The following is a 19,525-nucleotide window of genomic DNA, read 5'->3' on the forward strand; positions in this document are numbered from 1 at the left end:
GTTTGAAAGCACAGCCATCTAACGAACTTTCCCTTCAGCCATTGCTTTTGGAAGTAGACACCAAAATCCTTCGTTGCAGGCGATGTTTTCTATTCAGCAACTCGTGCACGGGCAAGTGTTGCACATTCGTGCGCACTGCGGCTAAAGTGCATGTCGTAAATATCGCTAACGACCTTATTCGCGAAGTATGGTTCCATAATCTTCGTTCGCTTCATTACATTGGCAACCACGTGATAGTAGCATATCAGTATCTCCAACACGTTATCAGAGCCTAGTGTGCTCTGTATAGCATTGTATTGGGCCTCCTCAGCGTCTCCCATCATGTAATGCACCTTTAAAGCCTTTTGAATGACACGAAAATACACGAAGCGCAGTGCATTAAGCAAATAAATGTATTGTGTTTCTAGACGCTGCGAAGTTACGAACAAAGTCACTAGATGAAAAGAACGGCATCGATCAGATATTCCACAAACCAGCACTGGATATTCAACTTGTGCAACCTTAAATGTAGCATCCACATGGAAAACAAATGATTCAACAGGCCGATCCAACCGAGATAGGAGCCTTTTCGACGTCACACCGACCACAAAAGGTTTTTCGTTCGAACCTGTTCCAACTGCGATATGACCATCTTAATTTTTGTGCCAACTAATGGTGAAAGGAGCGCTATCCACCTCGTTTCCATTATACTCCAATCCGCGTATATACTTCGCAAGTTCGTCCACGAAATCATTGTTCATCATTTTTGTCTTGCGGAAGTAGTTCGAGAAATTTTGCACCACCTTCAACTCTGGTAGATCATCAATTGGAACGTTAAACTTTCGAGGCATCGAATTTCGAATACGGCCGGGTCGAAGTCCTTAAGCGGCCATCTCTCTGATGTAAGTCTTGTGCGCTTCTGTCAACTTTTTTTTGGGTATAGCCCACACTCGTTAATGGTGAACTTTCGTGTATTGTCGCACTCCATGACACGCCCACGCCACGGACAGTTTGGCAAGCCGTCGCTAGTTTTGCATTTTGAGGATGAGAAGCTCAACAGTTGATAGCGCATTTCGTGAGGCGCCGCCACAGTACATATCGTGCAGGGGATGGCATGACTAGTTCCCTTCTTGTACTGTTTAAATTCTCCAAAGCAGCCTCGGCAGTAGCGGTGTCCACAAAGTCTCGTACTTTAGTCCACTCCAGAGTCATAGCCGATCGTGCTCGGAACAAGTCCCCGACAACCACCCAGACCGGTTCCCCGCGAAGAACTCTGCGAAGCCACCAGATATCCTGGCAGCTCTGACTCGGTGGGAAATTGCGATATGAGGCGCTGCGATAGGCTATTAACAGTCGTACGCGGCCACAAGATTGGCTATAATACAATGTCCGCAATTCAGCTCCTCTGTGTACAAGTTAGGTAACGACCTCCGCGAAAACACAATGATGTGTGTTCTTCCCTACCGCTTGTGCGCCATTCATATCTTTTATGTGCATTCAGGCGCTTTGTGTACGATTCTGCATTAGCGTGTATTTCTTCCTGTTTCTCGTGGTACACTTTTTGTCGCCAAGAGTACACAAATATAATGCTGTTAGAAAACCATAGAGTCAGGGTTATTACCACTAAGACAACAGTTATTTTATGTAGATTACTCAACCAGAATAAAAACCTGTGACGTGTGAGAATGCGTTTGCTTCTGCGAACTTCTAGCGGAGAGGCAACTCCGTGTATTCGTTGGACAAGCGACCACAGCATGCAGTTAAATATCTGAGAACCATGGTACATGATGCGTGCTGTCATAGCACGCATCACAGCGCTGTTGGTGATCCGCGTCTGCTTTCACGAATTGGTACCTATTGTACACTGATTGAAGTCACATGGGCTCGTTGTTTCGCCATTGAACTCGTTCTCAGACTTCTTCGTCGCACGGCCACGCGGGTTTCCTATGAAAGGAGGTATGAACTGTAACATCGCCGCAGAACTACCATCTACATCGATCGAGCGCCACCCAGACGGATACGAGGCTTTATCCCATTCCAACTTGCCCGACACGTGGTCCAAAAGAATGGAGATCATTTAGCCATCCACAGCAACAAGGTTTGCAGCGATATTAAGGTCACCAACCCTCTAAGAACGCAGCGTGCGCCAAGATGGTCAGCTACGCCAGTCCAATCTGAGTATGCTTGGTGTTGCGATACCACGATCGTTGGTAAGCAGCACTTGCCCCCTAGCCTTCATTGCCACCACGCTCACTTTTCAATTTGCCAACTCCCGTTCAATCCAAAGTCTCAAGGAACCCAGTGATGAAGTTCTCGACTCCCGCCCTCACGCTCATGGCCGCAGCTTTGGCGCTAGCATCGTCCCTGGTTCCTGCTCAACAGGCTGGAACGAGCACCAAGGAAGTGCACCCTCCTTTGACGTCCCAGCAATGCTCCAAGTCGGACGGCTGCGTGACCGAGTCCACGTCGATCGTGCTGGATGCCAACTGGCGCTGGCTACACCAAGTCGGCGACTACAAGAACTGCTACTCCGGCAATCAGTGGGACGCCACGTTGTGCTCGACACCTGAAGCTTGTGCCAAGAACTGCGCTCTCGAAGGTGCCGACTACCAAGGCACGTACGGTATCACCACGTCCGCCGACGAGCTGCAACTCAAGCTGGTGACGCAGACCCCGTACGGCGCAAACGTTGGCTCTCGCGTCTATCTCCTCGATACTGCGGGCTCCGAGTACAAGCAGTTCAAGCTGCTGAACCAAGAATTTACTCTCGACGTGGACGTCTCCAAGCTCCCTTGTGGACTCAACGGTGCGCTCTACTTCGTGCAGATGGACGCCGATGGAGGCAGCGGACGCTTCCCGACCAACAAGGCTGGAGCAAGCTACGGTACGGGCTACTGCGATGCCCAGTGCCCGCACGATATCAAGTTCATCAATGGCGAGGCCAACACGTTGGAATGGGGTGCCACGAGCCAGAACTCCGGTGGTGGCAAGTACGGTGCCTGTTGTGCGGAGCTGGATATCTGGGAGGCCAACAGCATGAGCAACGCCTTCACTTCGCACCCGTGCACTTCGGAGGGGCAGACGCGCTGCTCGAGTCCGGAGGAGTGTGGCAGTGGTGATGGCAACCGCTACAAGGGCGTGTGTGACAAGGACGGCTGCGATTTCAACCCGTTCCGCATGGGCAACGAGACCTTCTACGGTCCTGGCTCGCAGTTCACCATTGACACCACTCGCAAGTTCACGATCGTCACGCAGTTTATCACTAGTGACAACACTGCCACCGGTGACCTCGTGGAGATCCGACGCTTGTTCAAACAGGATGACCGTGTTGTGTCGATGCCCAACAGCGCGTGGCCTGGCTTGAGTGACGTCAACTCCATCACCGACTCCATGTGCCAGGCGTCCAAGAAGCTCTTCGGTGACCGGGACGACCACGCCGCGAAGGGTGGACTTGTGCGCATGGGCAAGCAAATGGCGAACGGTATGACGCTGGCCATGAGTCTGTGGTCGGATCACGCTGCTTACTGCCTCTGGCTCGACAGCAGCTACCCCGCTGACGCTGATTCCTCCAAGCCTGGAGTGATGCGCGGCTCGTGCCCGACGTCGGGCGGTCGACCTGCGGAAGTGGAGGCGCAGCATCCGGATGCCACCGTCAAGTTCATGAACATCCGCGTGGGTGACATCGGATCGACGTACTAAGGAGCATCCTACAAAGATCTAGTTGGATTGAAGAGCTACTTGCTCGGAACTAGAGATATGAATGCACGTAGCCTTTAAGTTGCCGTTATTCTCAACACTTCGTATTGCTCCGCTAGAAGTTCGCAAAAAGGTTCTCACACGTCACAGTTTTATTATTTGAGTGCTCCACATCAAATATCCATCATCTTACTGTTTGTATGCCCTACTTCGGACAAGATAAAAAGTAGTGGGCATTCGACTGGCCGACACGCGGCAGTCCAATAATTTGCCATTCTCATTTTTAGTTTTCGCCTGGATCGGTGCGTGTCCGACGTGCTTTCTTGTCGGCCAACAACCTCGTCGCACCTCACAGAAGTTCACTTGGTTCTCCGTCTGAGCTGTTCTTTTTTTGGTGCTAAACCAACTCTGCTCGCCTGCTTTCACGCCGCGCCCCACTCCTCCGTGGCCGGTGTGCAACAATTGCGAGCTCACATACTCCGAATATTTATGTAACTACAGTAGAAGCCGTAGAAGTCTTGTAATTGCACCGCACAGAAGACAACTTGGTCTTTTCCATCAGAGCTCGTCTTTTATCGGTGCAAGAGGAACACTGGCCTGCCTGCTTTCATGTCGAATCAGTGCTCTGTGGTCGACGTGCAACACTTGCGTGCCGAAATGTTACTCAGATCAATGCATGCCAATTAAAATTGTCAATAAAAGTAGTTTTGTTAGCCTAGGCACAACGCAAACACGTGTCATGGCTGAAAAAAAAAGTATCTTCAGAAAATCAAACGACCAGCTCACATCCCTAAATTCGGATTATTTCCTGCTCGAGACGATAAATTGATCTCTGTCGTGCTGGCAGATCGTCTAATTAGCAGCTACGGCGTCAGCACGCGTCTGCTCGAGCGGCGAAGCCTTAAGTTGCACGAAAAGCTGTCGCATTCTAGAGACGTCCTCCTCGTCCTCGGGTGTCTTCTTGGCGGGCACGGCGACGGGCTTGGGGTCCTGCTTCTTCGAGTCCTTCTTGTTGTTGTTCAGAGCGTCCAGCTTCTTCTTGCGGCTCGTCTCGAGATCCACCAGCGTCACCACGCGCTCCCACGGGTTCTCGTTCTTCAGGTCCGCCACCATCTTCTCCAGTGTGGCCTGCTCGAACACGCGGTTGGACTGCATCTTGGACTCCTTGATGCGCTGGCGCTCGGCCAAGAACTGGGCCATGTCCTCCTCGGCCTTGGCCTTGCACTCAATTGCCACCTTCTCCTGCTCCTGTGCCTTCAGCGCGATCTTCTCCTCGTACTCACGCATAAACTTGCTGTCAATAGTAGCAAAAATAATTATCAGCCTTTGTTTATATAACTCCCAGTCCGTTATAAACGTACGTGAGCTCGTTGTCCTCCTCCACAGCGGGGATCTGAGCGGGGATCTCCATGGGGGCAGGCGGGATCTCGGCCTGGAAGTCGGCATGCGTGTCTACGGGGGCGGGAGCGAAGTCCATGGGCTGGTAGCTCTCCTCCGTGTGCTGGTCGAAACTCTGCTCCGTGTGCTCTTCGTACTCCCCATTTGTGTGGGCTTCGGTCGGCTCAACCTCGTAGAAACTTCACACAATAATAATTAGCTCAAAATCTCATCGATATTTGTCTCGAGCTTCCAAATTGAAACTTACTCTCCGCTGTTGTCGGCAGGCGGTGCAAAGTCCGAAATCTCCTGCGGAACATCGTCCTCCACGGGGTTGCTGTCTCCGAACGGGTCTGACATGGCAATCTCTGTCTGTCTCCGCTAGTAGCTTGTGATGCTGCCGTACAGTCGCGGCACGTGGGATTTTAGCTATGGCTTCCCCCCTTCAGCTGAAACGACGAAAACAGCGCAATACAAAAACCAAGTTCTTGATGTGTGCACCACACCATTACCATACGAGGTTTTATTACTGCTTCAATTTGAGGTTTTCCAAAAATAAGACACTGTTTCTAAAAAACAAACTCATTTCTAAATACACGAACTTAAGCAAGAATCATTCGACTGTGTGGTCTACATCATGGTATGTGGCGCACATTCTGGTGAATCGACTGGTGGCTAGCGTTTGTAGCCCTCTTTGCCAGACCCAAGCGAGTCGAAAACGCCGCCACAGTAGGAAAACCAAGCCAATCCGACGCCAAAATGGTCAAGCAGAAAAACCACACCGCCCGTAACAACACGGTGAAGGCCCACCGCAACGGTATCAAGAAGCCGAAGAACCACCGCTTCCACTCCACGCGCGGCGTACGTTTCGCCCCATTTCATCCCAAAACGCCACCCAGGCACAGAAAACACTGACACTTTGTTGTTTAATACAGCTGGACCCTAAGTTCCTGCGCAACCAGCACTGGGCCAAGAAGTTCGACAAGAAGCACCGCAACCGCAAGAACAAGAACAAGGTTCGGATCTGATTCCTGTTTGGAATTTTACAATCAGATAGCTTATCATGTCGTTGCCAATGATACTACAGGAGGAATAAATTAAGCACCATGGACACTAGTCGACGGAGAGTTTCTCCTTCCTGCGGGCTGCTCTTCTAGTGATCGCCAATGCTCGGTGTAGGCCGAGGATGGAAGAAAATGGAGCGCTTTTCCTTCTTTTCCTTCTTCTGGATGAGTGGCAAGTTAGGGTCGGTCGTGGTTGATTGGGGCGCGATGCAGAAGGGCACAGAGGAACAGGTTACTGGAATGACGTGTCTCTAGGTGTCGCGTCTTCGCTTGGAAAACCGAAAATGCAGTTAAAGAGCAAGGGGGAATGGCTGTTCCTCCCTCTCTTTCGTTTGCATTGAACATCTCGACTTGGGCATCGACTATTGTTTATGGTGGCAGGGATACAGGAGCTACAGACTTTTAGGAATGCAGGTGAAAGAGCGTGGAGTGTACTGAGCGTCGAGAGAACGGAGATGACGATCTATTCTATTTATCTACATTCTCCGAACCAAAGCGTGAGCATGGAAAACAAAACACGGATCCGTTCTCAAGACGAACTCAGTGCACTCCACAGTATGGGATGTATGTGTATAGTATTGCATGTTGGATGACGAAGATGATGATTTCCAAATCTTATCTACATTTTCTGAAGCAGCTTCGAGCTGCTTTATGAAGACACAACAAGGCTTGATTCGTTATCCAAAGATTTTTTTTTCTAATCTACTAGTTGTAGTAGTCATAAGTCGTAAGTAATCTATTTGCTTCGAAAAACTAATCGGATCAAAACGAATCTATTCCTTCTTCCGCTCAACCGTCTTGTCCGTTTTGGTATCCTGCTCTTCCTTCTCGTTGTCCTCCTTTGAATCAGTCTTGACTGCATCCTTCTCAGCCTTAGTGTTCTTTTCACCCTTCTTGGCTGTTTGCTGGCCGGGTACAGGTGGGTCAATGATCGACCGTACATTGTACTTCTTGAATCGGTGGAAATCCGTCAAGATGCTGAAGCCACACGTGTTGCGGAAGACCTCGACCATCAGCACAGAACGGGGCGTGGTGAGGTTCACCTTGGTCTTATCCTCACCAACCAGTTCCACGAGCGCGTTGATAACGTCCATGCTGTTCAGGTTGGTGCAGTTGCGCCGTTTAAAGTCGACAGCGAACTCAAAGTCCTCGTCCTTACCAGCAGCCTTCTGCTCTGCCTTAAACGCCTCCAGGTGTGCCTTAATCATCGGAGCAGCAAGTTCCTTGATGGCCTCCACACTGGAGTATCCAACCTTCTCTAAAGGAATCATCCTCTGAATGAACCTGGACGCAAAGTCCTTCGAGCTTTCCACCTCCTCAAATATCTTGCTCAGCAACGCTGTAGGGGACACATTGTCGTCCTTGAATTGGATCAACACGGCGCCCTTGACGCCAGTATCGAGAGCCGTGAACCTGCCAGTCTGGCGCTTCTTGGCTTGCGTTTGCAGCGCTGCAATCTCTTCCTGAAGCTTCTTCTGCACTGAATCTCCTTCTTCATCGGCTGCAGCCTCCTCCTCGTCCTTATTATCCTCTTCAGCCGCTGGAAAGAAGCGATCAGCAGCCTCGTTCAGAATATTGAGCGCGTCACTAACTCTCTGTCGCTCCTTGATCTTATCGCACGTCACCAGCACAGCGCCATGTCCCTTAGCGTTCGCTGCAGCACCCAGGGCGCCCTTATGACGCTTTTGGTTGCCGTCACGGCCGCTCATCCATTGCTTCTTGCGCTTATCACCACCTTCACGACCCATGGTCACCACCCGAAATGACACAAGTCTCACATTAAAACAATTTTCATCCAATTAAACAAACTATCAACATAATTTTAACCAATCATAATATAGAAAGGTATTGGTCGTCAACGGCTTGTCATTCACATCGAAGAGCTACGATAAGCATGACGACTGCACTGGCGGACCACGTGCTGTTGCTGGGCTCGAGCCAGGAGAACGAGCTGCTTGTCGCCGACGCGTCTACTGGTGGGCAATTGTACTGCTTCAAGAACTGTCGCTCGGCGCTCAATGGTGTGCACCCGGTGCCGCGCACCGATCACTTGGTGGCAGTGCAGGAGGGCAAGCTGGCGCTCAACCTCTGGAACTGGGGCAAGGACATGCCCGTTTGGAAGTGCCACGTAGCCGAGAAGATGGGTCCTATCACGTCTTCGAGTTGTGGCAACTTTCTCTTTGCCGGCGCCGAGTCAGGCAAAGTTTACGTGTGGGACGTCAAGACCGGCGAGCTGGTGACGGTATTCGACGCGCACTACAAGCGTGTATCAGCTTTGGCGCTTACGTCAGATGATTCACATTTAATCACGGCTGGCGAAGACGCTTTGGTGCACGTTTGGAGACTTGTGGACTTACTCGACGAGCCAGATGCAGCTTCGAGCTTCCAACAGGGCGTCACACCGGTGGTAAGCTTCACAGACCACGTGCTTCCCGTCACATCACTGCATGTGGGTCTGGGCGGTGTGAACGCCCGCATTTACACGTCTTCTCTGGATCGTACGTGCAAGATCTGGTCGCTCAATTCGTCCCAATGCTTGTACAGCGTTTCGTGTCCGTCGTACGTCAACGTCTGCATTGCTGACCCCATGGAGCAGCGGCTATTCATGGGCTGTGGCAATGGACAGATCTATGCGCTGGACTTGAATGCTGCTGCCACATCCGTCACGGCGGCAACGGCGCGTGTCGCCAATGCTTCGACAGGTTCTTCGTCTGCCAACGTAGCGCCGTGGGGTCCCGAAGCTTTGCTGCCGGATTCGTTCGAGGGCCACGAAAGCAGCGTCACTACGTTGCAGATTCACACTAGTGGCGCCTTCTTAGTGTCAGGAGATGAAAGCGGTGCTGTGCATGTCTGGGACAGCTTGAGTCGCCAGTCACTACGCAACATCAAGCTGTTCAAAGGCAAGGTTACTGCTCTGGTACTGCTGCCTCGACCACGACACCTTTTCCGCCAGGCCAAGACACCGTTCAACATGGAGAGCGAAGACCTGGACGACGTGTTGGCCACACCGCTTCCTGTCGCGCCGCTCAAGAAATATATGAACGCCACCAACGACAACTAACAGTAAGTAGTGTAGCCATTCAGCCAGAACAAAAAAAATAGACTTTGCATTTCTACTCTAAGAAATTTATTTCAAGCTTGGTATATTTCCGTCCTTGGGACGTGGTGAAGAAAAAAAGTGGAAAGCACAGACCCGAAGTGATCAATTGTCAACGATGATGGAGGATGGCGCGATAAGAGAGGCTCAGCCTACGGGAGAGTTCGAGGAAGCGTCAACGCCGAAGCTCCAGGAGCGGATGGACAAGGCTACCGATGACCAGGTATGTGTTAGCACTTTAGCTCGAGGCGCAGTTGTACATGTATTCATCATTTTTAACGATGTCGTTGGGTGCGTCAAAATGCAGGAACGGCAACTGGATGCGATCTATACGGGCGTCAAGCGTCTCCACAACACAGCCAAGGCCACGAACGAAGAGGTTGTTTCGCAGAACGCAATGTTGGAACACGTGAGCGTGCAGATCAGCGACACCGAAGTTGCAGTGCAGCAGCAGACCAAGGCAGCACGGAAGGTTGCTAGCGCACACCGCAAGCTCGGCTGCTACTATGTCATCATCTTGCTGCTGACCGTGGCGCTGCTCGTCGTCATCTTCATTTAATTTAAGAAAACGACAGGAACGAGAATGATAAAAAAAAAACCATTTTTCTTGCTGCATACTTCGAAGTAGTATTAGTGATGGTAGAGCAGCAGCAACAAGGAAATTGAGGGTTGACAACCAATTGGTTGCAATGAAATGTTTAACATTAGTTTCTGAATACCATTGTAGTCTTGTCTTGGCGCTACGTTGGCTACGTGGGTCGGACAGAGCATTGTGGTGGACAAAGCAGCAGGAAGACGCTTCTCAGCACAATGAAAGAACGCGCTATCTCTGCATCAACCCAAACAGCCTCAGCACACAGCAGCAAGACTGCCATCTAGTCGAAACGAGTCAGACACCAACTTAGTAACGGTAGGTCTGCGGCTTGAAGGGGCCCGTGGGCTTGACGCCAATGTACTCGGCCTGCTCGTCCGACAGCACCGTCAGCTGAGCGCCCAGGTTGTCCAGGTGCAGACGAGCGACCTTCTCGTCCAGCTCCTTGGGCAGCACGTACACCTTGCCGGTGGCGTACTTGCCCGTGTCACGCTCCTTCCACAGCTCAATCTGAGCCAGCGTCTGGTTAGTGAACGAGTTAGACATGACGAACGACGGGTGGCCCGTAGCGCAGCCCAGGTTGAGCAGACGGCCCTCGGCCAAGATGATGACAGCGTGGCCGTCCTCGAAGATGAAGCGGTCCACCTGAGGCTTGATGTTCTGGCGCTTGGCGATCTTGGTGACGCCAGCCATGTCGATCTCGTTGTCGAAGTGGCCGATGTTGCCCACAATGGCGTTGTTCTTCATCTTGAGCATGTCCTTGGCCATGATAATGTCCTTGTTGCCCGTCGTGGTGATGAAGATGTCGGCCTGGGACACCACAGTCTCCAGACGCACCACCTGGAAGCCCTCCATGCACGCCTGCAGAGCGCAGATGGGGTCCACCTCAGTCACGTACACGATGGAGCCGGCGGCCTTCATGGCCTGGGCACAACCCTTGCCCACGTCACCGAAGCCGCAGATCACCACGCGCTTACCAGCCAGCATGACGTCCGTGGCACGCATGATGCCATCGGGAAGCGAGTGACGGCAGCCGTACAGGTTGTCGAACTTGGACTTGGTGACCGAGTCGTTGACGTTGATGGCCGGGAACAGCAGCGTGCCGTTCTTCTCCATCTGGTACAGACGGTGGACGCCCGTCGTGGTCTCCTCAGACACACCCTTGCAACGCTGGGCGATCTGAGTCCACTTCTTGGGGTTCGTCTTGAGCGTACGGGCGATGATGTTGAGCACGCACTTCATCTCGGCGTTGTCCGTCGAGTTCGGGTCGGGCACGGCGCCGTTCTCGGCGAACGCCTTCTCGGCCTTGAAACCCTCGTGGATCAGCAGCGTCATGTCGCCACCGTCATCCACGATGATGTCCGGGCCGTCACCCTTGCCGTCGTCCGAGGGCCACGTGATAGCGTTGAGCGTGCACTCCCAGTACTCCTCCAGGGTCTCGCCCTTCCACGCGAACACGGCGGCCGAGCCGTCACGAGCGATAGCAGCGGCGGCGTGGTCCTGCGTCGAGAAGATGTTGCACGAGCACCAGCGCATGTCACCGCCAAGAGCCTTCAGGGTCTCAATGAGCACAGCCGTCTGGATGGTCATGTGCAGGGAGCCGGCCACACGGGCGCCCTTCAGGGGCTGCTCCGGGCCGAACTCCTTGCGGCTCTGCATGAGACCGGGCATCTCGATCTCAGCGATCTCGATCTCCTTGCGGCCGAAGTCAGCCAGCGAGATGTCCGCCACGCGGTAGTCTCCAAGCGAAGCCATAGTCGATAAGAAAAAAAGGGGGGGGAAGAGGTGGTTGAGCTTGTGGAGGGAAATTCCAAAGTGAACCTGATGCCAAGGGTTACGATAGGTAGAGGAGAGCCCCACACCAACCGTTAGATAGGGTACCTCATTTATCGAGATATGCAATATGATAGGATATGTGTAAAGTGATAATCAAGCAGAACATACTTTTCATTGATGAAATTCTTTTTTATTTTTAACTTTTTAACCGGATACCTTTTAAAATAGATTAAAGATGATAATTTGGAATATGCAGGTATATTAATGACAAAGACTCTAAGCACCCTCGTACCCTGATCTGTATCCGTTGTCAGAAACTGCCGCGAATCTCCGGTGGCGCGCAATTCGGTCGTCCTAAGCCGATGGCAAACGTCAACGACGCCTTGATGCGGCGTGGGAAGCTCGGAGGCAATGCGTCTGCGGCTAAACGTAAGCGCAGCAGCAAAGTTTCCAGTGAGAGCCATGACGCTGTAAAGAAGTCGAGGAGCTCCGTTATGTCATCATGGCTCTCTCCTGCAGCTCAACGCAAAGCCACCAGGTCCACCATCACGCCAGAGCCAAAAGCTGCAACTTGTTCAAGGGAATTGCTGTCTCCAAGCGCAGTATGTCCTTCGACGCAATCGTACATTGACGTAGGCCAACGCAGCTTCGGCAAACACGTCACTTGTGCTGCGTGTGGACTGCTGTACACTGCTGGAGAAGAGGAAGACGAGAGGGAGCATCTGAAATTCTGTAAACGGATGAAGCGTGGCATCACCTTCTCCAAGTGGAAAAGGGAGCGAGTGCTGAAAACGTTTCCGGACACCAGTGCGCGGATCCTGGAAATCCGAAGAGACGACCCGAGTGCCCATGTGAAGAAACTGCTGGAGATTAAGAAAGTGCTTGATGACGCATTGGGGTTTGTCGAAGCGGAGGTATTTCTACAGCGCAGCAACTTTGTATACATTCAGGACCATCAAGTCGTTGGATGTGTCAATACGGAACGCATCACGAAAGCCTTTACTTTGGATAAAACCACCTCAAACTTGGTTGTGTCAGATGAAGAGACCTCCGTGTCTGCGGATGGTGCGGTGACTGCATCTACTGATTCAAAACCTGCGGTTATTGGTATCTGTCAGCTATGGGTTCACCCTTCATTCCGCAGGAAAAGCATTGCGACCCGCATGGTGGACGTTGTGCGCGAAAAATCAATTTATGGCATGCATGTGACCAAGAACCTCGTTGCCTTCGCACAGCCGACACGAAATGGGCTGCGATTTGCGCAAAAATATATGGAACCGGCCGAAGTGCTTATTTATTGAGAAGAAAGGTGATTCGAGGAGCTCATCGATATAAACTACCTGGTATAACATGACACTGTTTGGGAAATTCAGCATGTTGCTGTACAAGTATGCTATAGACACCAAAGCCACGGCTCTTTCTGCTTTCTTATCTTTGGTTATGAGAATAATTGTCGAGGCGAAGTGGAGATCAGAAAATCTTATCTCTGATCTTTCTCCTTTTTTAGACTAAAAAATACGTTTTACGTAAAAAGTTGTCAAAAATCTATTTTGCCTCTAAATTTTGTTATTGAAAAGCTTGCAATTCTCAAGCATGTCAACTACCCACAGCAAGCCCGCGGAAGGCCTGGAGTGTATGGCGACGATGGACGACATCACGGGAGAGGACGGCAACTACTGTGAGTTCCAGACGTCGCCCAGCGGCTTATGGCACCCCGCGCTCTTCTGCGCGGACGTTGTGGAGCAGCTGCTCTCCACGCAGTTCCACACGTACATGAAGAAGGTTCAGGAGGCCGACTGCAAGGCGGAGCTGCGTCGCCTGGTGGCTAAGGGTCCTCCGATCTGGCTGGAGGACAAGCACGCGCTGCCCGTTCCCGAGGGAGACACACACATCACTAAAGTGTGGTTCGCTAAGGACGACGAGGAACGCAGTGCCAAGCTGGACGGAGCTGTAGAAGGGGAAGCCCGAGAGGCGCTGTGGAAGGAGCTGCGACAGCTCATGGATGCCATGGAGGAGGACAAGGAGGAAGTTCGGTAGACACACATTGGGAGGTGATGATTTCTTGGATAAATAAAATCATCTAGATTGTTCATTTTTACAAGCAACATGGCCTTTGTAATCGTTGCTGGTGAATTGCATCGCAACACTGCGAGGTCATGAAGAACGGGGTGGTGTGGAGTCACCAGCGTTGGACGTAGCTATGCAGACTGCGAGACTCGCAAACTTCAGTTGTCGTTGAGTTTTCTTCCCATCCGCTATCTTCTAGTATGTGGATTGAGGGTGAGTGGAACACCACAGGTAAAAGCCACTACATGTAGCTGTGACGTGACACTGATACCCGAAGTATTCGTAACCATTTCGCACCGTCACGGAGAGAAATGACGTCCAGTTATGCTGCCAACGGACAGAAGAAATCTCGGGAGTGTACTTCGTACATTTGCTGCTCCTTCACGATCTCCAGGTAATGTTGTGCGGTAATATCTCCATTATCCCGCTTAGAAAAGTTGGAATCGTCGCCAACTCGAGCTACTAGCTCACGACGCTCAATCATGACTAGCTAACACAGTTTCCACCACTGGAAAAGAATACACCACAAGCAATACTAATCTCCGCAGCAGTTCGTCAGCTTTTCCGGCGATGCACCGCGTGTCTTCGCCACCATCAGCCCCACAGACGCGCGCACTGCTTGGTGCTGTTTAACATGATCCATTCTGTTTAACACCTTCGTTTCCTCAAACCATCACCGACGCTGACATTGGCGACGCACAGCCTTAGTTCACCACCTCTCATCCCAGCAATCCTGCTCGGATTCCGAGCACCGCGATCGCGTGAGTACTTGGCGGCGTCATGGTCACCTAGCGGCCACGAAAGCGGCGCTTCCTCCATTCGTTCATGGGACGCCACGCAGGCGGCAGCGACGTGATGATGACATTTCCACTGTGCCGTGAACTGCTCCCTGTAAGAAAAAAGAATTGGTCCCACGTCGCTTTCAACCAATAAGACTTCGTATCAGACTTTTAGCGCTCTTTGATTGGTTTATCATTCCGTAGAACCACCCTAATAACAACCAACCAGATCGCGCATTATATTAACACCAAAATGGCTGGTCTTCAGCCATCAGCAGAGCAACACCAACAACCTCTCGATGCGCGGCTGTCCTCACCAAAGCGAACGTTTGTATCCATGTATCTCGAATCGTCTTCTCCAAATCGATCTCTCTTGGTTCCAGTATGGTCTTCCTGACATCATCGAGTTTTGAATCGAAACGTCACTTTTGCGCAAAAACCCTTCTCATACAAATGCCAAGTCAAAATTTTGGCGATGCCGATGACATCAACGGTGCTTCGCCAAAGTACGTCAGCCACCTCGCATAGAAAAGCCGAGATAATGCGCTTCATCCTCCACCCTAGAGTCTATGGGGAGCTCTTCAACGACATCGTCTATGGCGGTGGCTGGCGCGTTTCTCGGCCATTCCGAGATTTCCAGTCGACTGCGCACGTGCATCTCCAGCAGCAGAAGAGAAATTACAGTCGGCAATCATGATGTCTCTATCGCAGTTCAAGAAGGAGGCCAACTGGTTCATGGTCTACTACCTGTCGGTGGTCCACCTAGGAGCACTCGAAGGTGTGCGTCGTTTCTTCTTCTGCAAATGGGAGACGTTCCCGCTCTTCGTCTTCATCTACTACCTGTCTGGTCTGGGCATTACCATGGGTGCTCACCGTCTGTGGGCGCACCGCAGCTACAAGGCGCACGGCATCGTGCGCTTCTTCCTCATGCTCTGCAACTGCATGGCCAACCAGGGCACCATCTTCCACTGGAGCCGTGACCACCGCGTGCACCACAAGTACTCGGACACGGTGGCTGACCCCCACAACTCGGAACGCGGCTTTTTCTTCGCTCACATGGGCTGGCTGCTTGTCAAGAAGGACCCGCGTGTGCTTGAGGCCGGTACCAAGCTCAACTACGACGACTTGTGGGCGGACTGGACTGTCGTGGTTCAGGAGAAGCTCAACCCGTGGGGTCAATTATTTATGTGCTTTGTCTTCCCCACCATCGTGGGCGTGCAGGCTGTTGGCGAGGACTGGAAGAACGCGCTCTTCATCCTCGGTTTCCTGCGTTACGTGGCTGTGCTGCACGCTACGTGGCTTGTCAACAGCGCTGCGCACTTCTACGGCTACCAGCTCTACGACAACATCCCGCCGCGTGAGAACTGGTTCGTGTCGCTCTGGGCTATTGGTGAGGGCTGGCACAACTGGCACCACAAGTTCCCGTACGACTACGCCACGAGCGAGTTCGGCGCCACGGCACAGTTCAACCCCACCAAGCTCACGATCGACTTCATGGCCCTGCTGGGTCTTGTGACGGACCGTAAGCGCGCCACTGAGATCTGGTCAAAGATCAAGGAGTCCAAGGAAAAGGGCTCCAAGTTCCAGGACCCCAACGGAGACGACCCCACCAAGGCCTTCTCCGAACTCAAGGCCAAGGCCAATTAAACGCAGTCAGTCAGCATGTTTTGTACGTCCTGGCGCCTTCGCTACGCTGGTGAATTTGCTGGTGAGGAGCACAGGATAAAAGAATATTTTCACTAACAAGCTTACCTTATTGATCGATTGATATCCGACGCAATCTGTTTTTTTTTTTTTATTGAAATCTATAAATTACTTACCACAATTGCTTAGATAATTTTAGGTTGTGGCAAGCTTCAAGGACTGGGTCAAGCGCGACGCCGTGCTGCGTGATGACAGAGCCCCAGACAGCGGATGAGAATGCATCTACTGAGTCGGGTATCGAACAGCACAAGGTTCAGCTAGAGAGTGTCAGTGAAGGTGAACCACAGGATGAAGGAGAGGTCCCATCCGTGACTGTATCAAAACCAATGGACAAGTTGTATGCCTTCGCGTTGCAACTCATGGAGGAGTTTTTAGCGCGACACAAGTTAGAAGAAACGTTAACCGCGATGCAAGCCGAACTCGAACGAAAAGGAATTCCACGCCCTGACGACAAACTGTGGTTTGAAATGCACAACAGTTGCCGCGTAGCACTGTCTAGAGGTAATTCAAGTTGCAGCAGTACGTTGGAGAAGCTTTTAGCCTTCTGCGTGTCCCCCAAGGCAGCCCGAGCAGCGGGAGCACTAGCGTTGGATGTCAAAACCCCGCCAGTTACATTATGTCTAGCGTCTCCGCAGCCCAACAGTATCTCCAAGCTGAAACAGACGTCATTCTCTTTGAAACAGGCTTACAGTCAAATGCTCTCGCCTGTCGTTCGGCCAAGTCAACGATACAAATACGGGGCTCCTTCAACACCTGGCCATCCCAATACTAACGCTTCAGTATCCGCGAACAAAGGGGGACTATCGTCCCTTTCAGAGCTCGAAATGGACAACAGTCTTCAGCTTGACTCAAGATCATCGTCTTCGTTAGGACCTGTTGAAACCAAGCAACAGTGCTCATCCAGCAAAAAGCATAAACCAAAGAAGAAGCGCAATCACGGCAATGACAACAACAAAGCCACATCCCATCCAAGCCCACATCCTTCACGGACTGAAAGCTCAATGGTAATGGCGTTCGACGAGCAGATCAAGCGAGACTTGTCCTGTGGTCGAATTCTAGCTCGAGAACTCCGAAATCTTCGTGTTGAACAAGCGAAATGCGACTCGCTACGTCGGAGTACAGCATCACTAGAAGCAGCGCTAGCAAGGCACGACCCGTATGCTAAAGAGCTCGTCCGCGAGCGCTACGGCTTCATTCATCGTGTAGAATGTGCGTTGTGTACATTCCCGTTCCTCCCTGTCAACTTGCCACACCGCGTGTCTTTCAAGTGTATCATGGATTTACATGAACAATGGGGTTATGAAGCACCTCAACGCGAAATTGCAGCTCGATATCGCCCGCCATTTTGCTACGATGCGGTTAGTGTCTGTCGAATGTGTGGACCAATTCTCTTTGAACACACCACAGCAACACCCGATGCCTACAGCGATCAAACAATGGCGCGGTCAAGTTCCGTCGGTGTCCTATCAACCAGCAAATCGTCGAAAATGCGGCCAGTTGCTGACAATGCTGAGCGACGGACATTCTGTTCCGACCCGTACGCCTTACCGCCATTATTTGGCGACGATGTGATCGAAGACGGAGACAGCTACGTAAGCGAAGAAGTGGCCAACGAAATACTACGAGCTAGTGGCGGTGGGGCTGTTCAGGAGTCTCCAGCCAAGGCGATGGTGTACTCGCAGCAGCAGACCGACACTTCGGCATTTATGAGCTCCAAGGAATGGGAAGTTATTAACCCGATGCGAAGTAATATTCGGCAAGTTATGGAGAACACAGTTAAACTCTAATTAACCGTTAAGTTGGATGGAAACCATGGCATTGCATTGACATTAGGCTGTAAAGCTTAACAACAGACAACGCCTATAGCAGATTGCCATACGCTTAAGCGCTGTCCTCGCCCTGGAACTGGTACGTCACGTGGCACTTGCCGCAGTAGTGACGGTCGAAGTGGGTGGCCATGAACACACCGGCACCGCACTGAGGGGCGGGGCACTCCTTCTTGAGGCGCTGGATCTTGCCGTTGTCGTCCACCTTGTAGTACTTGAGCACGGCGAGTTTGACCTTGCGGTGCTTGTGCTTGATCTTCTTAGGCTTGGTGTACTGTTTTTTCTTGCGCTTCTTGCCACCACCACGCAGACGCAGCACCAGGTGCAGGGTCGACTCCTTCTGGATGTTGTAGTCCGACAGAGTGCGGCCGTCCTCGAGCTGCTTGCCGGCGAAGATCAGACGCTGCTGGTCAGGCGGGATTCCCTCCTTGTCCTGAATTTTCTGCTTGACATTGTCAATGCTGTCCGACGGCTCCACGTCGAGCGTGATGGTCTTGCCCGTAAGGGTCTTGACGAAAATCTGCATTTTCTGTTGAGGTCAAACACAGCGCGTTAGCCTCACAAGTCTACAAATGCCCTTACCACGTCGGTGATTCGGCCACTACGCGAAAGAAGAAGACCAGACCGAGAAGAATATTCTCGTCCATTTCGTCTCCTCATTGGTTGAAATTCTTCCTCTCGGTCTTCCGCCTTCTCTCCCGCTCGTGCTCCGATTACCAACGTGGCTTTGGGCAAGTAACCATGCATCATACATATACCTACGGATCAAGCATCAGCGAGAGGCCATTAAAACGACCCCACGCCCACGCCTAATCCGATCCTTGATACACGCAAGACGCGGATGATTTCTTGCAAGCGACGGCTGCTCTGGAGACGTGACACCCACCCAGAGGCTACGGGGCTTGGCAGCGCGTCGCTTGGGCCGAAAGCGCTGGCGTCGGGAGCGAGAGGAGCATCGAGGATCGGGATCCGCAGGTCTTGGTCATGGACGCGAAGTAGTGAGCAACATACCGTCAGGTGGTTTCCAAATCCAAACTGGGAAATGCTTGGAGCTGCTCAGTGACGGAGTTGCTGGCAACCACCCGATTCTTTTCAAACCGTTAGAGGTACAGTTAAGTACGAACAACAGTGGTTGGTTGAAAAGGTAGACAATGAGCAGAGGTGATTGGTTGTAAATGAGATGACTCTGTAAAGGCATTTACTTTGATATTTTGAAGAGAATTGATTGCTTAGACCTTTGATAATGAATATACTTCAACTTCGCCGTCGGAACTGCTGAACGCCGTCGGACTCCGACACTCAGACTCTGAGCAAGTGCTGCGAAATGGTTGCACTAAAATTTATCCATCTCACTAGCTTCCGACCTCTACCGACTCCGTAGTTATATGAAGAGTTACTGAAGACAGTTATCGTTTATCCGATATTCCATACCTTTCCAGCCAGCAAATGCACAGTTCTCAGGCGCTTACTTACGAATGCTTTTATTCTGCCTGGCATGGAGGATTTCGATGCTAACACTTGCTGAACGATGTTATGTTGGTGCCAGTTTCAAGCTACGTAAAGTTTGG

At 51.6% G+C, this 19,525-nt stretch overlaps 14 protein-coding genes across 15 annotated transcripts; 8 read left to right on the top strand and 6 right to left on the bottom strand.

Moving 5' to 3' along the window:
* Positions 1–89: 89 nt before the first annotated feature.
* PPTG_21153 (hypothetical protein) lies at positions 90–215 on the bottom strand (the record flags this gene model as incomplete). Its single annotated transcript, XM_008895606.1, has 1 exon — positions 90–215. One exon carries the CDS (start codon positions 213–215, stop codon positions 90–92), a length of 126 nt encoding a protein of 41 aa, XP_008893854.1.
* A 956-nt stretch (positions 216–1,171) lies between these two features.
* PPTG_21154 (hypothetical protein) lies at positions 1,172–2,056 on the bottom strand (the record flags this gene model as incomplete). Its single annotated transcript, XM_008895607.1, has 3 exons — positions 1,172–1,354; positions 1,444–1,463; positions 1,858–2,056. 3 exons carry the CDS (start codon positions 2,054–2,056, stop codon positions 1,172–1,174), a joined length of 402 nt encoding a protein of 133 aa, XP_008893855.1.
* Positions 2,057–2,165: 109 nt separating this feature from the next.
* Positions 2,166–3,764, top strand: PPTG_01943 (hypothetical protein). The gene has a single exon (XM_008895336.1). The coding sequence runs from the start codon at positions 2,284–2,286 to the stop codon at positions 3,676–3,678; it is 1,395 nt and encodes a 464-aa protein (XP_008893584.1). The 5' UTR covers positions 2,166–2,283; the 3' UTR covers positions 3,679–3,764.
* Positions 3,765–4,379: 615 nt separating this feature from the next.
* PPTG_01944 (hypothetical protein) lies at positions 4,380–5,512 on the bottom strand. Its single transcript, XM_008895337.1, has 3 exons — positions 5,321–5,512; positions 5,037–5,252; positions 4,380–4,969 (listed from the first exon to the last, which is right to left on the bottom strand). The coding sequence occupies exons 1-3, from the start codon at positions 5,410–5,412 to the stop codon at positions 4,528–4,530; spliced, it is 750 nt and encodes a 249-aa protein (XP_008893585.1). The 5' UTR covers positions 5,413–5,512; the 3' UTR covers positions 4,380–4,527.
* Positions 5,513–5,811: 299 nt separating this feature from the next.
* PPTG_01945 (hypothetical protein) lies at positions 5,812–6,148 on the top strand (the record flags this gene model as incomplete). The annotated part of the gene is made up of 3 exons (XM_008895338.1): positions 5,812–5,913; positions 5,988–6,068; positions 6,140–6,148. The coding sequence occupies 3 exons, from the start codon at positions 5,812–5,814 to the stop codon at positions 6,146–6,148; spliced, it is 192 nt and encodes a 63-aa protein (XP_008893586.1).
* A 587-nt stretch (positions 6,149–6,735) lies between these two features.
* PPTG_01946 (hypothetical protein) lies at positions 6,736–7,888 on the bottom strand. The gene has a single exon (XM_008895339.1). It carries the CDS (start codon positions 7,862–7,864, stop codon positions 6,890–6,892), a length of 975 nt encoding a protein of 324 aa, XP_008893587.1. The 5' UTR covers positions 7,865–7,888; the 3' UTR covers positions 6,736–6,889.
* Positions 7,889–7,996: 108 nt separating this feature from the next.
* Positions 7,997–9,287, top strand: PPTG_01947 (hypothetical protein). The gene has a single exon (XM_008895340.1). The coding sequence runs from the start codon at positions 8,011–8,013 to the stop codon at positions 9,175–9,177; it is 1,167 nt and encodes a 388-aa protein (XP_008893588.1). The 5' UTR covers positions 7,997–8,010; the 3' UTR covers positions 9,178–9,287.
* Positions 9,248–9,982, top strand: PPTG_01948 (hypothetical protein). The gene is made up of 2 exons (XM_008895341.1): positions 9,248–9,436; positions 9,521–9,982. The coding sequence occupies exons 1-2, from the start codon at positions 9,332–9,334 to the stop codon at positions 9,770–9,772; spliced, it is 357 nt and encodes a 118-aa protein (XP_008893589.1). The 5' UTR covers positions 9,248–9,331; the 3' UTR covers positions 9,773–9,982.
* PPTG_01949 (adenosylhomocysteinase) lies at positions 9,809–11,637 on the bottom strand. Its single transcript, XM_008895342.1, has one exon. The coding sequence runs from the start codon at positions 11,558–11,560 to the stop codon at positions 10,115–10,117; it is 1,446 nt and encodes a 481-aa protein (XP_008893590.1). The 5' UTR covers positions 11,561–11,637; the 3' UTR covers positions 9,809–10,114.
* Positions 11,638–11,843: 206 nt separating this feature from the next.
* Positions 11,844–13,042, top strand: PPTG_01950 (hypothetical protein). Its single transcript, XM_008895343.1, has one exon. The coding sequence runs from the start codon at positions 11,944–11,946 to the stop codon at positions 12,880–12,882; it is 939 nt and encodes a 312-aa protein (XP_008893591.1). The 5' UTR covers positions 11,844–11,943; the 3' UTR covers positions 12,883–13,042.
* Positions 13,043–13,107: 65 nt separating this feature from the next.
* PPTG_01951 (hypothetical protein) lies at positions 13,108–13,688 on the top strand. The gene has a single exon (XM_008895344.1). The coding sequence runs from the start codon at positions 13,175–13,177 to the stop codon at positions 13,616–13,618; it is 444 nt and encodes a 147-aa protein (XP_008893592.1). The 5' UTR covers positions 13,108–13,174; the 3' UTR covers positions 13,619–13,688.
* Positions 13,689–14,946: 1,258 nt separating this feature from the next.
* Positions 14,947–16,202, top strand: PPTG_01952 (hypothetical protein). Its single transcript, XM_008895345.1, has one exon. The coding sequence runs from the start codon at positions 15,121–15,123 to the stop codon at positions 16,072–16,074; it is 954 nt and encodes a 317-aa protein (XP_008893593.1). The 5' UTR covers positions 14,947–15,120; the 3' UTR covers positions 16,075–16,202.
* Positions 16,203–16,319: 117 nt separating this feature from the next.
* Positions 16,320–17,918, top strand: PPTG_01953 (hypothetical protein; the record flags this gene model as incomplete). The annotated part of the gene is made up of 1 exon (XM_008895346.1): positions 16,320–17,918. The coding sequence occupies one exon, from the start codon at positions 16,320–16,322 to the stop codon at positions 17,916–17,918; it is 1,599 nt and encodes a 532-aa protein (XP_008893594.1).
* On the bottom strand, positions 17,622–19,059 carry PPTG_01954. 2 transcript variants are annotated; one of them, XM_008895348.1, is made up of 2 exons: positions 18,969–19,059; positions 17,622–18,486 (listed from the first exon to the last, which is right to left on the bottom strand). In XM_008895348.1, exon 2 carries the CDS (start codon positions 18,481–18,483, stop codon positions 18,013–18,015), a length of 471 nt encoding a protein of 156 aa, XP_008893596.1. In that variant the 5' UTR covers positions 18,484–18,486; positions 18,969–19,059; the 3' UTR covers positions 17,622–18,012. The 2 variants fall into 2 exon arrangements, with proteins under 2 accessions (XP_008893596.1, XP_008893595.1); XM_008895347.1 differs by having other exon boundaries at positions 18,720–18,992.
* Positions 19,060–19,525: the final 466 nt, after the last annotated feature.

Source organism: Phytophthora parasitica (assembly GCF_000247585.1).
Source record: "Phytophthora parasitica INRA-310 unplaced genomic scaffold supercont2.3, whole genome shotgun sequence".
In the NCBI taxonomy this organism is placed as follows: domain Eukaryota; phylum Oomycota; class Peronosporomycetes; order Peronosporales; family Peronosporaceae; genus Phytophthora; species Phytophthora nicotianae.